Raw genomic sequence first — 23124 nt, 5'->3', positions numbered from 1 at the left:
TTGAATCAGTAGGTTTTCAGATGGAGCCCAGAAATCTATACTTGTCATATAGAGAATCCCATGTGATTCTGAGGTACAGCAGCCAAGTTTGGAAAGCCTAGACTACAGCTTTACAAGAGGAAGATAAGGACATACACCATGTCTTTCAGCACCGAGGACAATGACTTTACCACAGAATACATTCTACATTCAATACAAGCTTGTAGTAGATTTGTTAACAGATGCAGGGGCTAACTCTGACAAAATAATGAAGGCAACAATGATTTACACTGAAACAATTTTTCTTTTTCTTTTATTCTACAGGTGTCTAGAGCTCTGTGTTTACTTTCTCCTATCTCCTATCAAAATCCACTCTATCGGGTGGGGGGGAGGGAGTGGATTCCTTCACTACTTTATACACTAAATAATAATATTGGTGTTGCTCAAACTATCCATGAAAAGGGGCCCACTGAAGCTAATACGTTCATAAAATGCAATAGAAACAAATTATGAGAAAATAAAATTTAAAAATCAAAGATATACAAAATACAAGTCCTAATTTTTTTATTATTGGCTTCAAGAGACTTAAAATTACATTTCAAAATATAAAATCAAAGCAAATATAACACAAGAGAAAATAAGTATCATGGACTGGCCCAGTCTAAAGACTAAACTTTACTGAACACTACAAATTATTAAAAAGCAAAATCTTCTACTTGTGGACATTTCCATTTCCACTGACAAAATATGTACACTGCCTTTATTTTAGAAAGCCAGCCATTGGCTAGCTACTGGTTTGGGATAGGGGTATTGAGACAGAGGTGTTTCCCAGGCCCTTCAGAAGTCAGGATAAAGACATCTAGGCCTGTGCTCAGGATTAGGGAGTTGGCTGGGGCATGGGAAGCAAGCATAGGTCCTGAGAGAAAACAGATCAGCAGCAAAATCTTAACAGAATTTTCACACTTTGGCTATGGTGAACTCCCAAGCTCCTCATTCGAAGCAATGTGGGCCCTGACTTGTACCTTTGCTTTCGTTGAGCCAGCTGTGATATTAATATCCTGTTGTCAAAATTCTACTAACATGTGAAGGTACCAAACTTTTAAAATGCGGAAATTTTGTAAATGTAAAATTAAGCTAAGTGAAGTAATTTTGTTCAGTAGGGGACATATTTGCTATCATATGGGGAGAAAGTTAACAGGGAACTGAGATTGATAATACCAACAAGAAACAGAAACAATATTTTAAAATTAAATAAATGGGTCATTTAGGGACCAACTGACAGATTCTTAATAAAGACTATAGAATGCATTAAACATTAGACTGTATGGAGAGAATGTTTGTAACTTTAATATGACAATTTTACGTGATGAGAAAAACTATGGACTTTGATTTATTGTTTATTGGCACAGTTCTAGAATTATATTCCAGCATTCTGTCTCTGAGACCTTGGACTTGAATTAAGTTGGTGACAGAGTAGAAATAGTACACATATTAGTACACTGTTCATTAAATTGTGGAATAGTTGACAATTTGCATTCCCTCCTGCTTCCCCCCCATATTGGTGCCCTTGACACAGTTTGGAAGCCTCCTCATCTTATCCTCTACTTCAGGTCGTCTGTTTGTCCCCATTCTCTCTAGGGTCTCCTTCCCTACCCCACCACTTTACCTCCCTGCAATTTTGCAAGCTATCTCTATCCTCGTGATTTGGTTTCAGCTTGTAAAACTGTGTCTTTTCCATAATGCAATCAAACCAGAGAGCCTCTGCTTCACAGGTGGGTCTTGTGATCTGCAGACTCTTGTGAGTCTTTGTCCAGTCTCTGTTAAGAAAGTAAAAAAGAACAATGGAAGCAATTATCCTATTGATTTCAGCTATAAATCCTATTTTGCCCGAGTTGTACGAATGATGAGTATTATGTGAAAATGCTGCTCTCTAGTGCAACAGAACTGCAAATAATGTACATCTATTTCTTACAATCCCATCCAACATATCCCAAAAGGTTCAAATCGAACAAAACAGAGGTAATATGGTAGCTGAATCATAACGTAAGTATGGAGAAGAAAAGGGAAATTCCAAGCATAAAGAAGCTGTAGTGGGAATAAATGTGCTTAAGGAAATATTATTTTAGTTACTTAAACAGGGGTCACAGATAAGAACATTACCAATCCATCAATAGACAATTACTTACAGCTTACTATACACTCAGGAATGAAGTGTGAAAACAGAAGAAGTATCAACATGGGCTCCAACTTCAAATAGTTGTTTGCAATTAGGTCCAGGTGAAAAGATAAGAAACACAAAAGTACATATTTGAGAGCTGGGGAATGTGGTACAGATTCAGTAGTCATATGCCACATTGAGCACTTGAAATGTGGTTAATCCAAATTGGGATATGCTGTAAGTATAAAATATAAACCAGATTTCTGAAGCTTAGAATGAAATAACAACATCTCATGAATAATCTCAACCTGATTGCATGTAGAAATGAAAATATCTTTAAAATAACAGATGAAATAAAATATATCATTAAAATTCATTTTACCTGTTTCTAGAAAATGTAAAATTACATATATGCCTGTATTTTATTTGTTAGAGAGCATGGCTTAAAAAACTGTATTTCAAAGGAATGGGAACTTAATAGAGAAGGGAATAATCTGGGTCCCCTAGAAGAAATGGCCCTTGAATATGTTTTGCTGAACTTGGAGAGAGCAGAGAGAATAAAAGGTGTGTCAGATCTGGGAAATGGGTGCTGGGATAAAAGAGAAGGTAAGAAAAGAACAGAGAGAGAAGACCCAGTTTGGGGGCAGGGGCGGGGATTACAGAGAACACCCTGATGAGGATGGAAGAAGAACAAGATAGAGGGAGGGCAGAGAGACGGAGTCGTTAAGGCCAGCCAGAGGCTTAGAGCACCTCAGAAGTAAGGCACCCCTTGAAAGGGTTTGAGTAAGGGAATTTTTGGATGAAAGCTGAAATTAAAAAAGAAAACTCTAGCAGTGAGTTATTTAAACTCTCATCCTATTAGAAGGTTCTTATATCATTATTAAATTCAGATCCCCAAATAATAACACAAAACTAATACCACAAAAGCTCAGCCACCCGATTCAATATGAAATAACAACACATTCTCACATGTCCAATTAACCTTGCCCTTCAAAGTTTGGTGGTGTGTGTGTGTGTGTGTGTGTGTGTGTGTGTGTGTAAGTGAGAGAGAAAGAGAGAGAGAGATTTTCAAAGGCTATCACACACAGGTGCTGTGATCTCTAACAGGGAGGGCAATAAGAGAATGGAAAGTAAATAGGAGGCCTGGAAACACTTTCAGATGATGCACCTGAATTAACAGTCCCTTCTTTCATTGTCTATAAAAGAAGCTGTCTTTTCCTGAAAGCCCTTGGAAATGATGAAGTGCTCATCGATAAATATCAATTCCCTTTAAATCATAATGTTTGCCAGTCTGTCTTCCCCTATCTCACTCTTTATGTTGGTCCAGAATGTGACTGTCACAACTATCTGGGTGAACAAGATTGTGAAATGTGGTCATAAAATAAGCGATTATTTTTAAACTCATCTTTGTCACATTGTGATGCTCCACAAAACACCTTTCCCTGGGCTACGATTCATTTTAATTGATCCCATCAGCACCATATCTATATCCTGAGTGCCTTCACAATACCCTCTATTTCCAGAGAAGCCCATCAGGTTATGGGTTTGTTAGTAATAAAAATTACCAAGAAGCAGTCTGTGGACGATAAGAGCAATACAAATTCTAAGGAGAGGTAATAAGAGAAATAATGAGCATCCTTCTCACTCCTTGGAAGTGAACAATTCCGAGCTCCCCGAAGCAACACTTAACCTATTGTATTAAACAGTAATGGACAAATATTAAAAATGCTGATGTCAGCATTTAGAATCTGTTGGCTTCAAAATGTCATTTAAAAGTTAAGTTCTCCTAAGTATTGTTTATCACGTTTCTTTCTATAGTGTTCTTTTCTTACTAGGACAGAGCCTTAAACCCCAGAAGAATAATTTTCCTCCTGTTTTAATGATTTGTTTACTGGTTCACTCCAGAGTGTGAGCTGGAAAAAAGGGAAGTGTCATAAAGTCTTTTATGTACCAGGATTTTCAACGATGTCACAGTGGTAGCACTTCCCATTGCCAAAACTATTTGCAGAGCTGGACAAATAAGCATCCAGCGAGCTGTTATGGGGACCTGATCGCTAACCAGACCACAGGCTGCACACATTTCACCTTCTCCCAATCTTCTTGGGGTGTGTACCCGCTAATCCTTTATGATATATAAGAGAGCGAGGAAAGTGATAGAACAGCCCCAATGACACAGACAGCTCTTTTTCTCTCTAAACAAGAAGAATTAGTTGGACTGAAAGGTGGGCTATTCTAGGGGAGTGAGAAAGAGGTGACAGAATCAGAAGGGCCTGAGAGGGCCATCATTTTAGACTATTTCAGGAAGGAAAATAAGTATAATGTGCTTGAAGTGACTTTGAAGCTCTCTTCTGAAGAAGTCCATGCTGAACTGGGGGCACCTTGCAAGATGCAGATTCTGGAAAGCTAAGAAGACTTGGCAAAAAGGAGGCAGGAGTTAATGTTGTCAAATAGGGAGTACCAGTCTTCTGCCCTCCCATGTTTAGGGCATACAGCCAGCATTACTCAATCACAGCACTGCTATCACAACCCTTGTCAATAAAGGGATCCAGGCACGAACTACTGATAAATGGTCATTTGCACTTGAGGTGAACTCCATTTACCATACTGTTTGGACTTTAGGCTTAAAAGTGAAAGGAACCACCATTTTCCTTTGCAACTTGATTTATCCCATGTCACTTGGAGAAAGGCAGGCAGGCAAAGCTTCAGAGCAGAGCAAAGATAAGTTGATATACAAATACCAAAGACATAATTATTAAAAAAAATTGTCAGCTTCTGAGTCCCCACACTTAAAACGTGCCAGGTATTCTAAGTGTCATTTCTAATCCCCATGATAACTCTTTTCAGGGGGCATTATTATCATTCCCACCAACCCCTCCTTTCTGTGGAGGAGACTGGGACTTGGAGAAGGGACCTTCCCCAAACCAGAGCACTCATAAGTAGCAGAGCTGAGATGAGAACTCTGATTCTCTGATCCCAAGTCCCAAATTTACTATTCTAAGCCATTTCACAAAGTGGGAAGTGGTTTTAGAGTTATGAACTTATTTAACATTTATCTTTTATTTATAGGAAGTGATAGTAGATGTCTATTTATAGAAGTGATATAAAATCTTCCTTTAAAATACATTATATTTATGGGGCAACTGGGTGGCCCAGTCAGTTAAGTGTGTGACTCTTGATTTTGTCTCGGGTCATGATCTCACAGTTCGTGAGTTCGAGTCCTGCACTGGGCTCAGCACTGACAGTGCAGAGCCTGCTTGGAATTCTCCCTCTCCCCTCTCTCTACCCCTACTCTGCTCATGCTCTATCTCAAAATTAGTAAGTAAATTTTTTAAAAAATTAAATAACAAAATAAAATGAATTACATTTCAAAAACCAACACTGATTTAAAGAAAAATATAAGAAAGTTATCTCAGATATTTACAAGGATATGGCAAAAGGCACTGTGTTAATACATCCATTTACTAGGAAATCAAAGTAAAATGGCTTGAAATAGTGATTTTTACTGATCACTTCTTAAAGCTCACACAAAAGAGTACTCAAACCTGGATACACAGGGTGAACAAATAGCTTGCTGGCCTACTGGGCTTCCTCTTCTACACTCTTGGGAAACTCCTATGTTAATCAAGCACTCACAGCCTGGGAAGGAGTTTCTATTCTCAGTAAACTGAAGCTGCCGTCGGGAAATTAAGAGGTATCTATTTTGCACTTTATTCCCTTAAGGTCAGGATCTGTGCTTTTAATAGTGACAATTAGCTAACATATATAATTAAGCCATGCAAGTGAATGAAGGGAAAGCAAGGGGAGGAACCCAGGAGCTAGTTTCCTTCTCCAGACATCTTACATAAACAGTACTCAAAGACTGACCCCCAAAGGTGATTTCTTAAAGTGTCAGGAAGGAAGTGCCGACAATAGGGCAAATGTTTTGAGGACAAGTAGAGTTTCTGTAGAACTCCTGAAATAACATGATGTACAAATGTTCTCATTACCTCCAAAGGGTAACCCATTCATAACTCCAGTAACAGCTGATGTTTGTCAATATAAATTTCCAGAGTGACTTCCTAATTTTTTTTCCATTTTGTCTATTTTGAGAGAAAACTCTTAACAACATCAAACCACCTCTGGCCAATATCATCCACTGATATCAGCAAATAGCACTAATATGACTCCTCAATTCTAATTCCCCCCCACATTTCAACATTTCTGAAATTACATTATACCTTACACCTGAGTGACTATACATTCAGTGTGGTCTTTCTTTTTCCTTCCTCATCACATCTCACACTTCATTTTCCCCTTGGCATTGAGTAAATATAATGCGTTAGTGGGAATTAGGCTCAGTCATAATTTTAGAAGCATGTCTAGACAAATTATAGACAAATATAAGCCTCTCTACATATTATTGGCTTTGAAGTCATTTCTTTTTTAAACCATTAAACACTAAAACACGTTGTTAGGGAAAACGCATTTGAACAAGAGACCAAGCTGGTAGAAAGAAAGAAAAAATTATATAATCAAAAGAATGCCACTATGTCCCAAAGGTTAGAGTCACCTTACTATCAAGAAAGTCTAGAGCAAGGAGAACCACATAATTCACAAATTAAAATTTCCAGTACTCATTTATCTTTATTTTTAATAATTCCATTTGTGTTCATGTGTTAGATCACAAGGTCATGTGTTACTCTTCATCCTGGCTTCTCATGTAAACTACAAGTAAGTTTTTATGATAATGATGTGTGGGGTTAGCTATTTATCTTCCCGACAAAGAGATACCTACAAAGAAAAAATTATTCTGCCTCTGAGATGGGATGGCATTAAAGGAATGTTTTCCAGATGCTTTTATAAAAAAAAAAAAAAAGCTTAAAGAATATATGCAACATAAAATTTCAATGTAGGCAAAAAACTGTCAAAAAAAAAAACAGTCAAAACAAAGGCTACTTTTGGTGGGAAGGGAGGGGATTGTGATAGAGAAGGGGCTTGAAGATTTCTTCTAGGCACAGGGAGGCTGGCAGTGTACTTTTTCTTGACCTGGATGGTGATTACACAGGTGTGTTTACTTTTTGATAATTCACTGAGCTGTGCCTTCTTCCATATATGTGCCATATTCTTCAAATGAAAGTTTACAAAATAAATGCAACAGATACAGGATTTCCTATAATATATTATTTGTTGACCAAAAAAAGGGGGAGAGGATTTATTCTGCCTTCAGGTAAACTGAACTAGGGGCTTTAATATTACATTGACTACAGGGTAAATGTTGACACTAAGGACATTAATCTTGATGCTCTCCCAAGTCATTATCTGTTCCCTAGCATTATCAGAATAAAATATATCTCTATAGAAATAACAATTTCTGGTCAATCTCAAAGAGTAACACTAAGCATGGAAATCAGAAATATTGATCTTGTGTTGGTATAAAGATGTTTCTATTGAAGTGAAATCATTTCTGTAAAATTGTACACTTGCTGTTCTAACACACATAACTGGTCCTGGAATTGCACTGTTCAGGAGACACTCACAAGTGAAAATGACTTCTTTCAATAAGCAGGTTCCAACAGGATCGTTTTGGGGTATGGATGCTAGATTCCTCTATCTCAGGTTACCCAGGTTACTGAGGACTGAGAGTGGCTCAGTAAGTACTAACTCTTCCTGCCCCCAGCACAAAACAGGAATGATTCCATGAATGGGTGCGGCTTTGGACAGGGGTGATGACAAAAGGATGGAGCACAAGAGGTCTTATGTCCCTGGGGACCAAAACTGGGAGCACCAAAAACATGTGTCTATTCTAACCACCAACAATACGTATGGGACATTAAATTGATTCACATGCCAAATTTGCTGGCTCCATCACTGACTTTGGGTGGTGTCTGTTACAGAGCAAACAAAGACATTGAGGGCGCAGTGTCTCTTCCCACTCCCAGCCTGACTCATGTTAGAGGGAAAGGGTTGGAATTTCCCCTGAAGGTTTTGCACTCCTGTTGAATAATGCCCCCGCAAAAGGTGCATCCATGTCCAAATCTCTAGAAGCTACGAAAGTCACTCTATTTGAAAAAAGGGTCTTTGCAGATGTAATTAAGGATCTTGAGAGGAGATTATCCTGGATTACGGAAGTGGACCGTAAATTCAACGACAAATGTCCTTATAAGAGACAGAAGAAGAGAAGGAAAGGTGAGACTGGTGTGGCAGAGGTAGTAGTGACATGGCCGGGAGCCAAGGAAGCCAAGGAATGCACCCAGCCACCTGAAGCTGGGAAAGACAAGAAAGGCCTCTCCCCTTGAGCCTTCAGAGGGAATAGAGCCCTGCATTCTGGGCTTCTGCCCTCCAGAACTATGAGGAAATAGCGTTCTGTTACTTTAAGTCATCCAGGTTGTGGTACTTTGTTATGGCAGCCCTAGAAAACTAACCCAACTCCCAAATACGCACCTAGAGACGCTGCTCGTCAAGAAGCACACAATTCCCTCCTGAATGAAAAATACTCATCCTTTGGTAACTTGCAGGCATTTAGTGTTTCTCTGGGTGGCAAGTGGTAGAATATCTTCCCAGAGGAACCCAAGAGACAGGGTGTACCAGGGACAAGTCACCGCCCCCGCTCTCCTCGTGCACGGATGCCTCTGATGGACAGGGTGTGAGTGCACGCTTGCACTTTTTTATGTCTAAACTATTTCACTGGATGAATCATTATGCAAATCTGATCAATTCAAATACCCAAGAGTAGATGATACTGTTTTCTGGCTGCTGAAAGGAGCCTAGCTATTACTGGCAGTTACCAAGTAATGTCTTTCAACTCAGTTTTACTGAAAAAAATAATTAATTATCAGGAATTAGGTGCTTTCGGCATCTGCATCATTCTTACTCACTTATCTCAGGCAACACCTGCAGGCTCTTCCCTGTTTCTCTGTTCACTCAGCTCATTCTGGTCCTTATCACTCATAGAAACTTCTGCATCTGCTAGGTACCTGGAAAGGTTAAGCCTGTATCTCTCTTCTCTCCCTGCTTGACTGGGCCCATGCCTTTCCCATCCCCCCCTCAACACTGCCTGAGTCCCACTCATCTCCCTTACCCTAGTTCACAGCATAAAACCTTTTCAAAAAGATACAGAAGCAGCAGGTAAATACAAATGCAAACAATGAGATATCACTTTACATACATCAGAATAGCTACTATCCAACAAAAAAAAAAAAAAAAAAAAAAAAACCCAGAAAATAACAAGCATTGGCAAAAATACAGAGAAACTGGAACCCTTGTCCACTATTGGTGGGAATGTAAAATGATGCAGACATAGCAGAATACAAAAAAAAAAATTTGAAAATAGAATTACCATATGATCCAGCAATTTTCTGGGGATATACCCAGGATAATTGAAAGCAAGGTCTCAAAGAGATCTTTAAGCCATGTTCATACCAGCATTGTTCACAACAGCCCAAAGGAGGAGGCAGCACAATGTCCATCAATGGATGAATGGATAAACAATGTATGGTTTACACATACAATGGAGTACTATTCAGCCTTCAAAAGGAAACAAATTCTACATGCTACAACATACATGAACCTTGAGAAGTGACTAAGTGCTAAATGAAATAAGCCAGTCATAAAAAGGCAAATAGGTATGATTCCACTTACACGAGGTATCTAGAGTAATTAATAGAAACAGAAGGTAGAATGATGGCTGGGAAGAATGGCAAGTGGGGAGCTGTGGTTTAATGTGTACAGAGTTTCAGTTGCACAAGATGAAAAGATTCTGGAGATTGGTTGCACAGCAATATGAATATACTCAATGATACTGAATTGTACACTTAACAGTGGTAAATTTTGTTATGAGTATTTTACCACAAATAAAAATTAGAAGAGATATAAAATATTTCAATTAGATAATAATACAAGCACCTACCCAGACTTGGAGCTCTTCTCCCACTGTCTGTATCCCTATCCCTTCCACCTTCCAAAGTTGGTGTGCATCTGGGTCAAGCATTATTTCTCTACTTTTACTTTCCTTCTACTTACCCCCAACCCATATGTAGTATCATCCTGATACATCTCAAAAACACAATGTTGCCTGGAAAACAGCAAGTTGCAAAATACCACTAATGTAAATGTTAAAGTCACACAAACACAAAAGGTAACTTTGAGAAGAAGTGACTGTCCCCACACCTACAGACTAGACACTACTAGAGCGAACTTTCCTCAGACTTAACTTTCTAAAACATTTGAAACAATCTGCCTGCTTCTTGATGAGCAGTGTCTGTACCTCACATTCAAGGTCCTATTTTTGTTCCCTTGCCTACTTGGTCAGATCGCTCACTGGATGCCCCTCCCATTTAGCCTGGCTAAGACCTCAGTCTTTCCAGTTATGGCTTCACCTCCTGGGCAACACCGTCATAGACAACTTATCATGGATTCAATACCTAGCCCTGGGATCCTCCTGCCTGTGTGTTCATTGCCACACATGCCCCTACCAGATACCAATGGGTGGGCCTCAGAAGCTTCAGTGATTAACAGATGATGTTGAAAATATGCATTTTTATTTTAGGTTTATGTTAAGATTGGCTTTATGCATTATGGAAATACCTGAACAATTAATTAAACTATCAGAGAAAAAAATCGAATCAAACACTGACGCCGAGACACAAAGCTGAGTGTTTGAGCCCTTTTTATGGCAAGAAACTAGCAAGTTATCTGATCATAAACACTTTACTTTTTCATATTCATCCTCAAGTCCATGTGTGACTTGGATGACCCACTCCCAGGGATGGAAAAATTATTTCACTTTTGTATAGAAAAGATCTTCGGTTTTTAATGAAGGCTTCATGGTCCAGTAATCTGACCTAAAAATCAGAAAGCCAGAAAGATGTGTGACAAGCTTAAATGCTTTCGCTCTTTACTTTTCTGCATAAGGTAAGTAATTTTTATAAGAGACTACAGTGCACTCTGTATATCAGCATTTTTGGTTTTGCAATTGAACTACATGAATGCAATGGCGCTGGTAAGCAAAAGCAGGGCTGATGTGGTTTTATAAGTGTCTAACAAATCCATCATTTTGCTCCCAAGTGTCCTTATTTCCCTTACATAGATCTCAGACAATGTAGTTCACTGTCTTCAGAAACTATGAAGACCTCTGACTTTATAATCTTACACCTGAATCAAAACTCTGCTCCAACACTCTTTAGTAATGGGCCCTGAGAAAATTGCTTTACTTCTCTGAGGCTTGATGTGTCACGGTATACGTATAATGAGGTTAATAAAAGCCACCTGACACGGACTGACCACATTAGTGGTAACCTAGCTGAAGCATGTAGCACAGTGTCAGGCATATCATATCATGACCAAGGTTTAACACAACTCTTTTGACGCCATTTCATGAAGATCAAATAAAGGTTAAGGATAAATGCAAAGAATCTGTTAATTTGGTTTTTTGTTGCTTTTGTGCGTGTTCATTGGTTTGTTCCTGTTGTGGCTGATTTGATCAGTTGTTTCTCTAAATTAGTGAAATCGATCTACTGGTTTGGCTATTAACGTGAATCACAGCCATTTACAATTAATCCATATTTACAGTATCGCGATGGAAAAAATTCCCTTTCTTCCCTCTAGGTTCTGTGGCTGACCTAATAATTAAATTGACATAGGACAGATTACCAGGGGAAAAACAAATTTAATTTCATATGTACCGGAGCCACAAAGATATGAGACCCAAGGGCAAGTCAGGCCGTTGAGGAGGCTTATACGCCATCCTAAACTGGGAAATCAGGTAGGGGCCTGAGACTTCAAAAGGGAGAAGGGTATTCACAGAACGGCAAGAAGAGCAGGTGTTTGGTAACTGATGTTTGCCCTGCCATCTCGAGAGGTCATTCAGATAAAAAGCTATCTCTGGTAATAGCTCTTTCTAGGCCAGACCCCCTATCTAAATTCTTTTAGGTAGTTAAGGGAGAAGTAAAGGTTTTTCTTAAGTCTGCTCAGTCTTGATGGACTTCGGTTCAAGATAATCCTCATACCAAAGTGGTGGATTTGGGGGTGGCAATACCTGCTTCCCTTCAATGGGTTACTACTAGATAACTTTCTAGGGAAAAAAAAGATGGCAGCTGGATCCCCAGTTGACACGTACACCAGGATAAACTCCAAATGGATCAAACACTTATAATGAAACAAGAAAGAACTACAAGAAATATGGAGAATTTTTTATAAACTTAGAGTAGAGAAGGCCTTTCCAACTATGACTCACAATTAAGGTGTCATAAAACAAAAAAAGATCAACCAAACAACTACAAAAAAAAATACCAAAGCAAAAACAAAAACAAAAACCATGTGGCAAAATCAAAAGACAAATATAATACTAGAAATTAATTGCAACTCATTCTCCAAAGGGCTAATCTCCATAGTTGTAATAAATTGTTAGAAATAAAAAAAAAAACCCACAGACCAATAATCCAGTAGAAAAAACTGGGCAAAATATAAATCAGGGGGAACAAGGAAATACAAATGATCCTGGGGAAACATATTAAAAGATTTCAGTTGTAATCACAATAAAAGGCAATGCAAATAAAAACAAAGCAACAATATAGCACACCAAGTTACAATATTTTGCCTATCACATCCTCAAATATCCAAGCTCAGTTAAACATCTGGCGAATTTGTGGGAAATAGGGACTCTTCATTCACTATCAGGGGGAGTGAAATAATACAACACCTACAGAGGGAAAATTGGGAATCTATTTAAAAATTATAATTGCATTTATTCTAGCAACCCTACTTCTGGGGATTTATCTTAAGGATATACCTGTGCACTTAGAAAATCATGTACATTATTCACTTTGTAGTAAAATTGTAAAAGCATGACCTGGAAGCAATTCATACAGCCATCTAAAGGTGACTGGTTATATAACTATCATTCAGCCACAGAATGGAATATTCTGCAGCTCTTACATGAGGAAGACCTCTGTACACTGACATGGAAGAAAAACAGATGGTTGAATGAAAAAAATACAAAACTGGCCACAGAGTATGAGAATGTTGTCTAAGAAAGGAAGGTGATATGGAAACATATGTATATTTTCCTGCATTTTCATAATGAGATACCAGATGAACACCAAAAAATGAATAGAAGAAAGTGGTTTCCTACAAAGGGCAGGAGGAACAGAGCAGATGAGGACTAGGGTGGAGCAAGATTTGCCAGTGTATTAATTTTAACATCATTTGGATTTTTTAACATGTGAATATGTTATCTATTCATAAGATTAATCTTGATTTATTGACTGATTACCCGCTACATAGAAAGCCTGGTGAGTGGCACTATAGTCACACTTTCAAACCAGCTAGCATGAATATTTGTAAGCATCTATGTGCTAGACATGATGTGCTGTACACACTCGTGGGAGGTTGGGGAGGAAGAGAACTCATGGTTTATAAATTACATGCGAGTAAAGGTCCCATCCTTGACTTTGTACTGCTTTTCCTCGGGGCCTACCATGGATATCATCTGAGGTGACACAAAACATATATAAGGATAACTATCAACAGTACGGAACAGTGCTAAACAAATACCGAAGGAAAAATGTTCTAGACCAGAAGAGGGAAAAGTCCCAGTGGCCGAACTGGTCCAGAAAGGCTTCAGAGGAAGAAAAACTTGAAGTGGGCCTTGTGTATCATATAAATTAAATGTTTCTCACAAAAGTTCTTCAGTAGAAAAAGTTTTTTTCAGAACCGTGCTGATTATGTTGATTTTCCTGAAGCAGGTGAGAGAGGAGCAAGGAGATAGGAAGCACATGCCCCATCATTTCTACTCAGTTCTCAAAAAAGTGAGTAACATTGCAACATTCGCTTTTCCTGGTCATGTTAGTCCTTCCTCCAAACGAAATTAGTACACGGAAATGAGAGTTGGATTGCAAGTCACAATTTTAAAAATCTCACTTCTTCATTTTATTCCTTGCCAATTTAAAAGTTTCCATCATCTCAGGGAAGCTTTTCTCCCTGACAGCTTTCACAGTCATTTTCTCGGAATGGGTTGGCCAGAATCAAGAGAGGAATCTTAAGTTTCCATTCCTGTCCTACACCTACAAAGTGGTTTTACTTTGTAAATGCTCTTCAAGCTGCAGCAATTAAAAGAGGGAATGCCATCTTGAAGGAGTCATTTGTCAAGACTCTCAGGATCATACTGTCCATCTATTACCTGAATGGCCTCTTTGGCACAGCTTAGCTCACCCCTGAATGCTTCCCAGGAGAGGAACTCTCTACCAATGTCATCTTGGTGCAACTCTGTCAGAAGTTCTTATGCTGAGATGGAAAAACTCTCCTTTCTTCAACTGCCTGGTTCTACTGCTAGCCCCAGAACCCTACAGACAAGACAGATTCATCTCACAGGAGTTAAACTAGGCACGCCAGAAGAATCACCCCTCTTACATTAGCCTGGAGTCCGCGTATTGAGGTGGCATAGGGAAGGGCAGTAAATAATGTCTTGTTGTAGGGGCACCTGGGTGGCTCAGTCGGTTAAGCATCCGACTTCAGCTCAGGTCATGATTTCACTGTTCGTGGGTTCAAGACCCTGTCTGTGCTGACAGCTCAGAGCCTGAAGCATGCTTCGGATTCTATGTCTCCCTCTCTCTCTCTGCCCCTCTCCTGCTTGTACTCTGTCTCTCTCTGTCTCTCAAAAATAAATAAATGTTCAAAAACAATTTTTTTAATTAAAAAAATAATAATAATGTCTTGTTGCTGTTGTTCCTGTATGGTTCTAAACAAACCTGTATCGGGTATGCATTTAAGTTAATTAGGTAACAATATTTTGATTAATTGCAAAATAGGGTATGTTGAATGTACTAGTTAGTCATCTAGTTAACCAAATTCACTTGAAAAATAATGTTTTCAGAAGTGTATCTTAAACATGTAAAATAAGTAGAATAAATGTCTTCCGAGCACACACTCCCAAATATTTCAGTAGTTCCCCGTTAGTTTAGGTCCAAGGTACTCAAGGAAACAATTCAGAAGTGATAATCAACAGACAAGCCGCCTTCTCTTCCACCAAAGTAACGGCCACATAGAAATGAGGTCTTTGAACACATTCCTGGAGAAGAAGACTTATTTTGAATAAAGTGCTATCACCTAGGTTAGTAATACCCCAAGCAAGTTTTATGGCTCTCTAAGGAAAGAATTAGCCTACTCATTTGGGAATTTAGTGGTGTTTGGAATGCAGAAAGTGACAAGGAGGTTGGAAATGGATTGGCTTTGGGGCTTGTTCTGCTATATAAATAATAATGAACCTTTTCCGACATGAAGTAATATGAAATGAAAAAAAATAAAATAAAATCTGTCCCTAGAGTATAAAATTACCTCATAACCCAATTTGCATTTCTCTACTCCAAGCATATTTTCTGGGAGTTCTACTTAGAGAGAGAAAGCTGCTGAATGATAATTAATTTTAACAAGCACTTGGCACACAGAGCTGGACAGTACACAGGCTGCCTGCCCTAGAGCGAGTAGGAATTTGAACTCTACTTTTTACGGTGTTTTTTTTTTTCCATAATGACAATATTTAGGCATGAAAATGATCAGGACTTCAACTTTACTTTGTTCTTTCTTTTTTTTCTTCATTTGGATTTGTCATCCATTTAATTCAACTTAAATGCACAAGCAGTTTGTAAACACTGTTAAGAAATGTGGGAGATAATTGGATCATGGTGCAGCAACACCAGAAGGGCATTAGGTATTTGCTACTCATCAAAGAGACCATTCGTTTTTCTTTTCTTTTTCCCCCTGTGTTCAGAAAAGAAGGAAAAAAAAGTGCACATCTCCTGACTTATAACTTATAGTTCATTGGTGAAAAAAGTGCTTTAGAATGAGATCTTTATATCATTTCCCATGCAGTATTTTCATTCTTTCCTGAAGCACTATTTGGTAAAAGCAAGTGATAGTCTTGAGATGTGATCATCAATGTTCCAGCACTATTTCTCGTTTATACCCCTGCACGTGGAATACTGGCAAGCAAATAAGGAGTCGTTTCTGAAGAGGATATTAATTTTGAGAGAACTAACACTTTGATTTGATAGTAATAACTCACCTCTCATCTATCCATCTAGCTTACTGTTCTATACTAAATTACGCGTGTCTACAGGTTTATAATGTATATGAAAAATTGCAAAATCTTAATTTTGACAGAAAAGACATTCTTTAATTTCCCAGGCAAGCTACTAAAAAGATGAATATCTCTCTATGTATTTTCAGATGAAAAATAATGACATACTAATCCATGCCTTCTTATAGTTTCGAAAACAGACTCACTACCTGTGACTCAGTTCCTTGCTCTCACAAAGGGAACTAATTAACCTTCATGATTAACAACTCATCAAATTCCATTGCTTCTATAAAGGCAATATTTTTTATCTTTCATAATCACATTTAAACTCATAATTAGTGCCATGGATAAAACTGTAGGTTAAAAATAATGTCTGAATTTCTTAACCTCTTCCTTTGGAAGTTCATGAAATGTTTATCTAGAAATCTTGACGCTTAAGTGGTCTGTTATTTTTGTCACCTACAAACACAATAATGTTCAAATTAAGCTTTTCCTTATCAGGATCCCTTGATCTTGTGCCATATTTGGAGCTTAGCAAAATTCTGCAAAGTCAAATCTATGTATAGATTAAAACAATTTTCTTAATTTATTCTTGATTCTGATGGGAACTTTCTTAAATTGCACTCAATATTTACTGAGAATCTAATACAATCAAGGCACTATGCCTAGAAACAAGGGGAAGACAAAGGTGAATAAGAAAAGGTCCCCGCCCTCAGGAAGATTTCAATCTGGTGAGGACACAGATTATATTCATTTTACATTGTTAGTTATAGATCTGCCCCAAACTAAAGGTATGACCTTGAGAGAGGCCTTCTTGTTCTTGCCTTCTCAATCTCTTCATCTATAAACTAGGGATCAGGCTTAGATTTATTCTAGAAACACCAACTGAGCATCTACCATGGGATAATAGTGGCTAACCCTAATGAGCAATTACCATGGGGCAGGTTGCAGGGTAAACATTTTATGTGTATTATCTCATTTAATCTTCAAAGCAATCCCAGTTTTCAAGGGGAGGAAATTGAGGCTCAAAGATGTTAAGTGACTTGCCCAAAGATACAAAGTAGCTAAGCCAGGATTCAAACCTAGGCTAGCCTGACTTCAAAGCTGATGATGCCTTTAAACAGTATATTGTGTTTTTGCCACTATCTTTAATGGTTTCTAATTTCTTTACTGTTAAGTTTTTTATTTTAATTTCACTGTAGCTAACATACAGTGTTACGTTAGTTTCAGTTGTGCAATAAGTGATTCAACAATTCTATACATTACTCAGTACTCATCATGATAAGTGTGCAGTGTCTAATTTGAATATTATATGATCATTATTTGCCCTAAAATTGTAAAATGTAAATACAAAGAGTTTGATTTTAATATTAATAGCAAGAGGAGTGGAGGTTAAGGGTGCATAACTGAATGTCACATTGATTCCAACCAAGGAAATCCAAGGAGACTTCCTGGAGGAGGCAACACGTGGCTGCAATTTCCTCTCACACACACACACAGAATGAACTGGAGCAGTAAGGGCATTCCAGGCCAGTGTATTATGTGAGTGGTCACAAAGCTGTAAACGCTCATGGATCTGCAAGCAACTAGTAGAAAGGGCAGTAAGAATGAGGCCTTGAAAACTCAGCTAGAGACAGACTGTGGACAGCCTTTAGTCATGCTAAGGACCCTGAACACTATGGGAAATAGGGAGCAACTGAAAGTTGTGCATGAGAGTGAAATGATTGATACCTTTTTGTTTTGAGTTTATTTCTTTGGTTTGTTGTTTTCAAATATTTACACCCAATAAGAACAGTGAGCAAAACTGCCAAACACAAAATGAACATCCAAAACTAGTGATACTAAACACTAGCAACAAAATATTTAAAATGTCATTTTCAGGGGCACCTGGGTGGCTCAGTCGGTTAAGTATCCAACTCTTGATTTTGGCTCAGGCCATGATCTCACAGTGGCAAGATTGGGCTCTGTGCTGGGCATAAGGCCTGCTTAAGACTTTCTTTCTCTCTCTCTCTCTCTCTCTCTCTCTCTCTCTCTTTCTCTCTTTCTGTCTCTCCCTCTCCTCTTCCCCTACTTGCTCACTCTCTCTCTAAAAAAAAAAGTAAATAAAAAAGTAAAATGTCATTTCCAGAAGAAAAAATTTTAATAGCAACACAAAATATAACTTGGGGAAAATGTCAAAAAATATGTGAAGCATCTTTTCCATGAAACTTATATAACCTCATTAAAGAATATATGAGGAGTTGTAAGTAGAGCGATACGCCATGCTTATAAATGTAAGGACAATAAATTGACCTATAAGTTCAGTACAACTCCAATGAAAACCTCACAAAGGTTACTTGTGGAAGGTTAGAGGCCAGTCATTACAGTCATATGGAAAACAAAGGGTCAAGTTTGTCAAGAAAATTTTGAAGAAGAAAAAGGGTAGATGTTAAAACTTCACAGATGTCTGATTAAGAGGTACAAATTTCCACTTATAAAACAAATAAGTCACAGAGATGAAAAGTACAGCAGAGGGAACATGGTCAACAATATTGTAATAACTCTGTAAAGCGACAGATGGTGACTGCATTTATCGTGGTCAGCAATGAGTAATATTTACAATTGTCCAATCACTATGGTGTACTCCTAAAACTAATATAGCATTGTATGCCAACTGGACTTCAATTAAAAAAAAAAAAAAAAAAGATGTCAAAACATTTTAAAACTAAGTGACCTGAGATTGCTCCCAAGGACAGTTATTGTTTTGTTTCTTTTTTGTGCTAACAAAATTGTGTGGGAAAGGAGGTAGGAAAGATGACATTGATGACACAAAAGACATGAACTCTGGAGCGCCTGGGTGGCTCTGTAGGTTAAGCATCTGACTTTGGCTCAGGTCATGATCTTGTGGTTCGTGGGTCTGAGACATGCATCGGACTCTGTGCTGACAGCTCAGAGCCTGGAGCCTGCTTCAGATTTTGTCTCTGTTCCTCCCCCACTCATGCTCTGTCTCCCTCTCTCAAAAAATGAGTAAATGTTAAAAAAAATTAAGAACAAAAAAACGACATGAGCTCCTCACCCACTTCAAATCAAAGTGATCCTGAACCTGAAACACTATCACTCTGGCCCTTGAATAAGGACAAAGGCCTTTTTCAAAAGAAGCCCTTGCCTGACAGGAGCCTGGCCTAAGGATAACAATTCTTAGTAGGAATCAAGTTGCAGTTAGCCAGCTGGCATTTATATCTGATATGTACCAAAAACAAAGGAGTCATAAGATGAAATTGTAAGCCCACCTATGGGCCTGGGTCATATAGCCTGTGACAAAGTTGAGAGGCAGAAGCCACACATGAAGTAACTAAAGAACTTACTTAAAAGCAACATACGAGTAAGCGTAGTGAAGTACAAGCATAAATGAAAAAAATGCTGAGAGCTGCAAGTGAGGGTTCCGACAGGCAGATGGACTCAGGGAGACATTCTGAAATGGGCCTGGGAAGGGTCTGGCTATAGAGGGAGTCACTGCCACTTATCTGCCACTACTCCACTGTGACTCAGGCATTACAGGACAGCACCAAAACTATCCCCCTGCACTATCCACTGCATCTAAATTCTGTCAAATTATGACAAACTTACCAAGATATAACTTCAAAATCTGTCTTCCTCTACAAGAAATTGGCTAATGAACTTGTCTAAGATTTTTTTAAATGTTTATTTTTGAGAGAGAAAGTGCAAGTGGGGGAGGGGCAGAGAGGGAGACACAGAATCTGAAGCAGGCTCCAGGCTCTGAGCTGTGCGCACAGAACCCTGCATGGGGCTCAAACCCACCAACTGTGAGATCATGACCTGAGCAAGAGTCAGATGCTTAATCAACTGAGCCCCCCGGGGGCACCTTATCTAAGATTTAAGAAATCAGTAGGCTTGTCTTCCAACTTGTTCTCTTTCTTGTTATGGGTTCTAGGATGCTGCAATTAACTAGGAATTTCTTCTCCCTGGGAACTCTTTATTTTGGGCCTTAGATCTTTCACACCTGTTGCTTGTGAGGTGCACAGCACCAGCACAGAAGGAACAGAGGTTAGTACCTCGTGGAGGATGTGATTCTCCTCATTGAGAAGTTTATCATTTATACAATGGTGAATCCCAGAAGGACATGAAAATACACATGGGATCCTAATGTTCTCTCACAGGGTGTTGCCTACAATGTGCATCATTAGAGCCGTTGTGGACCCATTAGAGCTTTCTAAACCATTTATATCACACTAGATCACAGAACTAACTTAATAGATCGTAACTGGAAGTACCTCGGCTGGGTGCTGGCTCATTTATATTGCAACCAAAAGGCAATGCACCATAAAGTACATATTGATAAGTCTGCAATGAATAAGGCAACCACATAAAATCTCATTACTTAAAAGAAATTAAACTCACTGTGGTTTATATAGCAATATTCCTCATCCATGTCGACATCAGATAGTTCCCATGCCAGTCACAGTTAAATCTAATTTGCTGTAATCCTGGTAAATGGGAGGTAATCAACAAATCCTCAGCTCCGGCTCCAAAGCAGCACATAAGACATTTCTGAAATACATTAGTAAAGAGAGGATGGGGAGGCTTCCTGCCAATAACTGACATTTGTTATGTACCAATAATATTCCCTGGGTTCTGATACTCTATTTATTGGAATTATAAATATGTACACAGTTTAAGAGATTTACAAGTCATTTCTTATTTCTTCTGTTATCCTTGCATGATTACTAAAACCAAAATTAAAGCCACCCTTGTGTGAATGTGCTATTCTAAATTCTTAGCTTACTTGATCTCAGGTTAGCCTCACAACAACCTGGTGAGAAATTATTCTGCTTGCCATTTTGTAGCTAAGGAAACTGAGGTAAGAGAAGGTACATACCTCAAAAAACAACCAAACAAACAAAAGAGAGAGAGGGAGAAGTTACATGCTGCCCAGTCTCACAACTGATCAAAGGCAAAGACAGAATTTATACCAGATCTGATTCTAGAGCCCAACCTCTTAACATCTGCTTCACTGCTCTCCTAGTTGAGCCTTTTTGTATGATTGCTAATTAATTCCACGTGGATAGGAGGATAGCTCAAAATTTCTAAACAGGATCTTGGAATATTAGTCGAATTGGAAATGGAGGACTAAGTCTCTTACTTGAAGAAACATTTCAATAACAAAACGTATTTTCACTAGATGGCTGAGTTATTTGGGGTGGTTTATTTGGGCTGATTGACAGAGTCTGGAGGAAATAAGGGTTAAAGCCAGATTCCCAAGCCATCCTTCGGTTCTGCTAACATGGATCACATTACTATGTATTTAGTATCATTTTCTCTTTGGTTCCCTGAAGAAGGAATGGACGCTAGGATATCTGTCCTATTTTACACCTTCCAATGTAAAATTTTACACCATACAAGTACTGTGGATCACAGTACTAAGTCACAACTACCTTCTCCCTCTTGAGTTTTTTGCTCTAATCCACTGAAACACATTGACTAAGGAGCACAGTACCGAACACACAATAGGAACTAAATGAATGGTACTTATTTGGTGCTATGATATAAGCATACAGCACTGACTGGGTAAGGGATCTAATTCTGCAAAGGGTGTTAAGTTTGAGGGAGTCATTTGTGTATTTATTCCTTCTTTTCTTCCTCAATGATAAAGATGTGCTGTATGCTTTTTTAAATATTTTTTTAATATTTATTTATTTTTGACAGAGAGAGAGAGAGAGCGAGAGAGAGAGAGCGCATGAGTTGGGCAGGGGCAGAGAGAGAGGGAGGCACAGAATCCAAAGCAGGCTCCAGGCTCTGAGCTGTCAGCACAGAGTCCAACGCGGGGCTCAAACTCACAGGCCGTGAGATCATGACCTCAGCCCAAGTCGGACGCTCAACGGACTGAGCCACCCCAGGCGCCTCTGTGCTGTATGCTTTTTAAAGATGAAAAATGTTAAGTGCTGTTCCTCTCTACCATGGATATATACACCTGCATACCAAAGGCTAATCAACTCGAGGCTTAGAAACAAATCATACGGCACATCAAATAGAATGGTGAAGTACATTATCGAAGGCCAAAAAACCCCAACATCTCCACGTTGCGCAACTAGCAAAAATGACGTTTAAAAGTGTGAAAATCAAGCTTAAGAAAATGCTTGTACGTAAGGAAGACAAAACTGTGGTGACTAGGTTTTGCGGGAAAAGGAAATTACCTAATCAGACTTGAAGTGAAGTTACAGCACACTTAATAGTGTCATAAGGAAAAAATAAATCCATTAATTCAACACACTTATTGAGCGCCCACTACCTGTCAAAGCACAAACCATTCACAACTATCAACTCTGCTTTCTCGGGTCTAAGCAGCTTTCCTCACTAATGACACCACTATCTCGGCTAACACCTTACCCCCCATTTTCACCGCACGCGTCATCGAACAAAGGCAGGGAACAAATGGAGCCCGCCCTCTTCCACATGCCTCCCGCCTTCACGTAAATGCAAATCGAAAACTTCAAGACGCACCTACGGCGTCCCACGAGGAAAACGAAATTAAGCAGCGACTTCTTCCGCCCACGTAAAAGATGGCGTTTGAAGCGTCAACCGTCCCCGCTGCCCGGTTTCTTCCCTTCGGGGGCGGGGTCCAGGGAGATCAGGAGGTGTGTGCTTCGGAGGTGTGTGCTTTTGTTTCCCTCATCCTTTCTCCCCTCCGCTTGCTTTCACAATATTCGCTGAAGATGACGAGCGAAAGATTGGGTAAAATCTACTCAGAGGAGCACCAGGCGGGAAACAACTGCGGCGTGAAGGGGTTTTGGGGGCCGGAACGCGAGCGAGGGGCCGGGCCCTGGGGCGGGGCCGGGGGCGGGGCGGGGCGGGGCGGAGGCCTGGCTGCGGTTGCGGTCCCTGCGCCCGCGGCGGCTGAGTCGATGGTGGTGGCGAGTGGGTGAGTGAGAAGCCGGCGGGC

The 23124-nt window shown here is 39.2% G+C and overlaps 1 protein-coding gene and 1 long non-coding RNA gene across 5 annotated transcripts in view; one reads left to right on the top strand and one right to left on the bottom strand.

The window, feature by feature from the left end:
- Positions 1-519: 519 nt before the first annotated feature.
- On the bottom strand, positions 520-23011 carry LOC109252068 (uncharacterized). Its single transcript, XR_002073841.2, has 3 exons — positions 22686-23011; positions 20586-20735; positions 520-1796 (listed from the first exon to the last, which is right to left on the bottom strand). It is a non-coding gene; the product is annotated as an uncharacterized LOC109252068 (long non-coding RNA).
- The window catches only part of C9orf72 (C9orf72-SMCR8 complex subunit), a 26987-nt gene continuing 26630 nt past the window's right edge, over positions 22768-23124 (top strand). The window contains exon 1 of one of the 4 annotated variants that reach the window (XM_019424205.2): positions 22768-22834. Coding sequence is in view for 1 of the 4 variants with exons in the window: in XM_019424199.2 (XP_019279744.1) it covers positions 23087-23103 (17 nt within the window). In the remaining 3 variants the exon portion in view is untranslated. Of the gene's footprint in view, positions 22835-22999; positions 23104-23124 lie in introns of those variants that run through there. The other 3 variants (XM_019424199.2, XM_019424202.2, XM_053908034.1) reach the window with 3 other exon arrangements.

Source organism: Panthera pardus, unplaced genomic scaffold (assembly GCF_024362965.1).
Source record: "Panthera pardus isolate Hobbes unplaced genomic scaffold, ASM2436296v1 HiC_scaffold_20, whole genome shotgun sequence".
Lineage (NCBI taxonomy): Eukaryota > Metazoa > Chordata > Mammalia > Carnivora > Felidae > Panthera > Panthera pardus.
The sequence above is the reverse complement of the archived record's forward strand: the minus strand, read 5'-3'. Positions and strand labels throughout refer to the sequence as shown.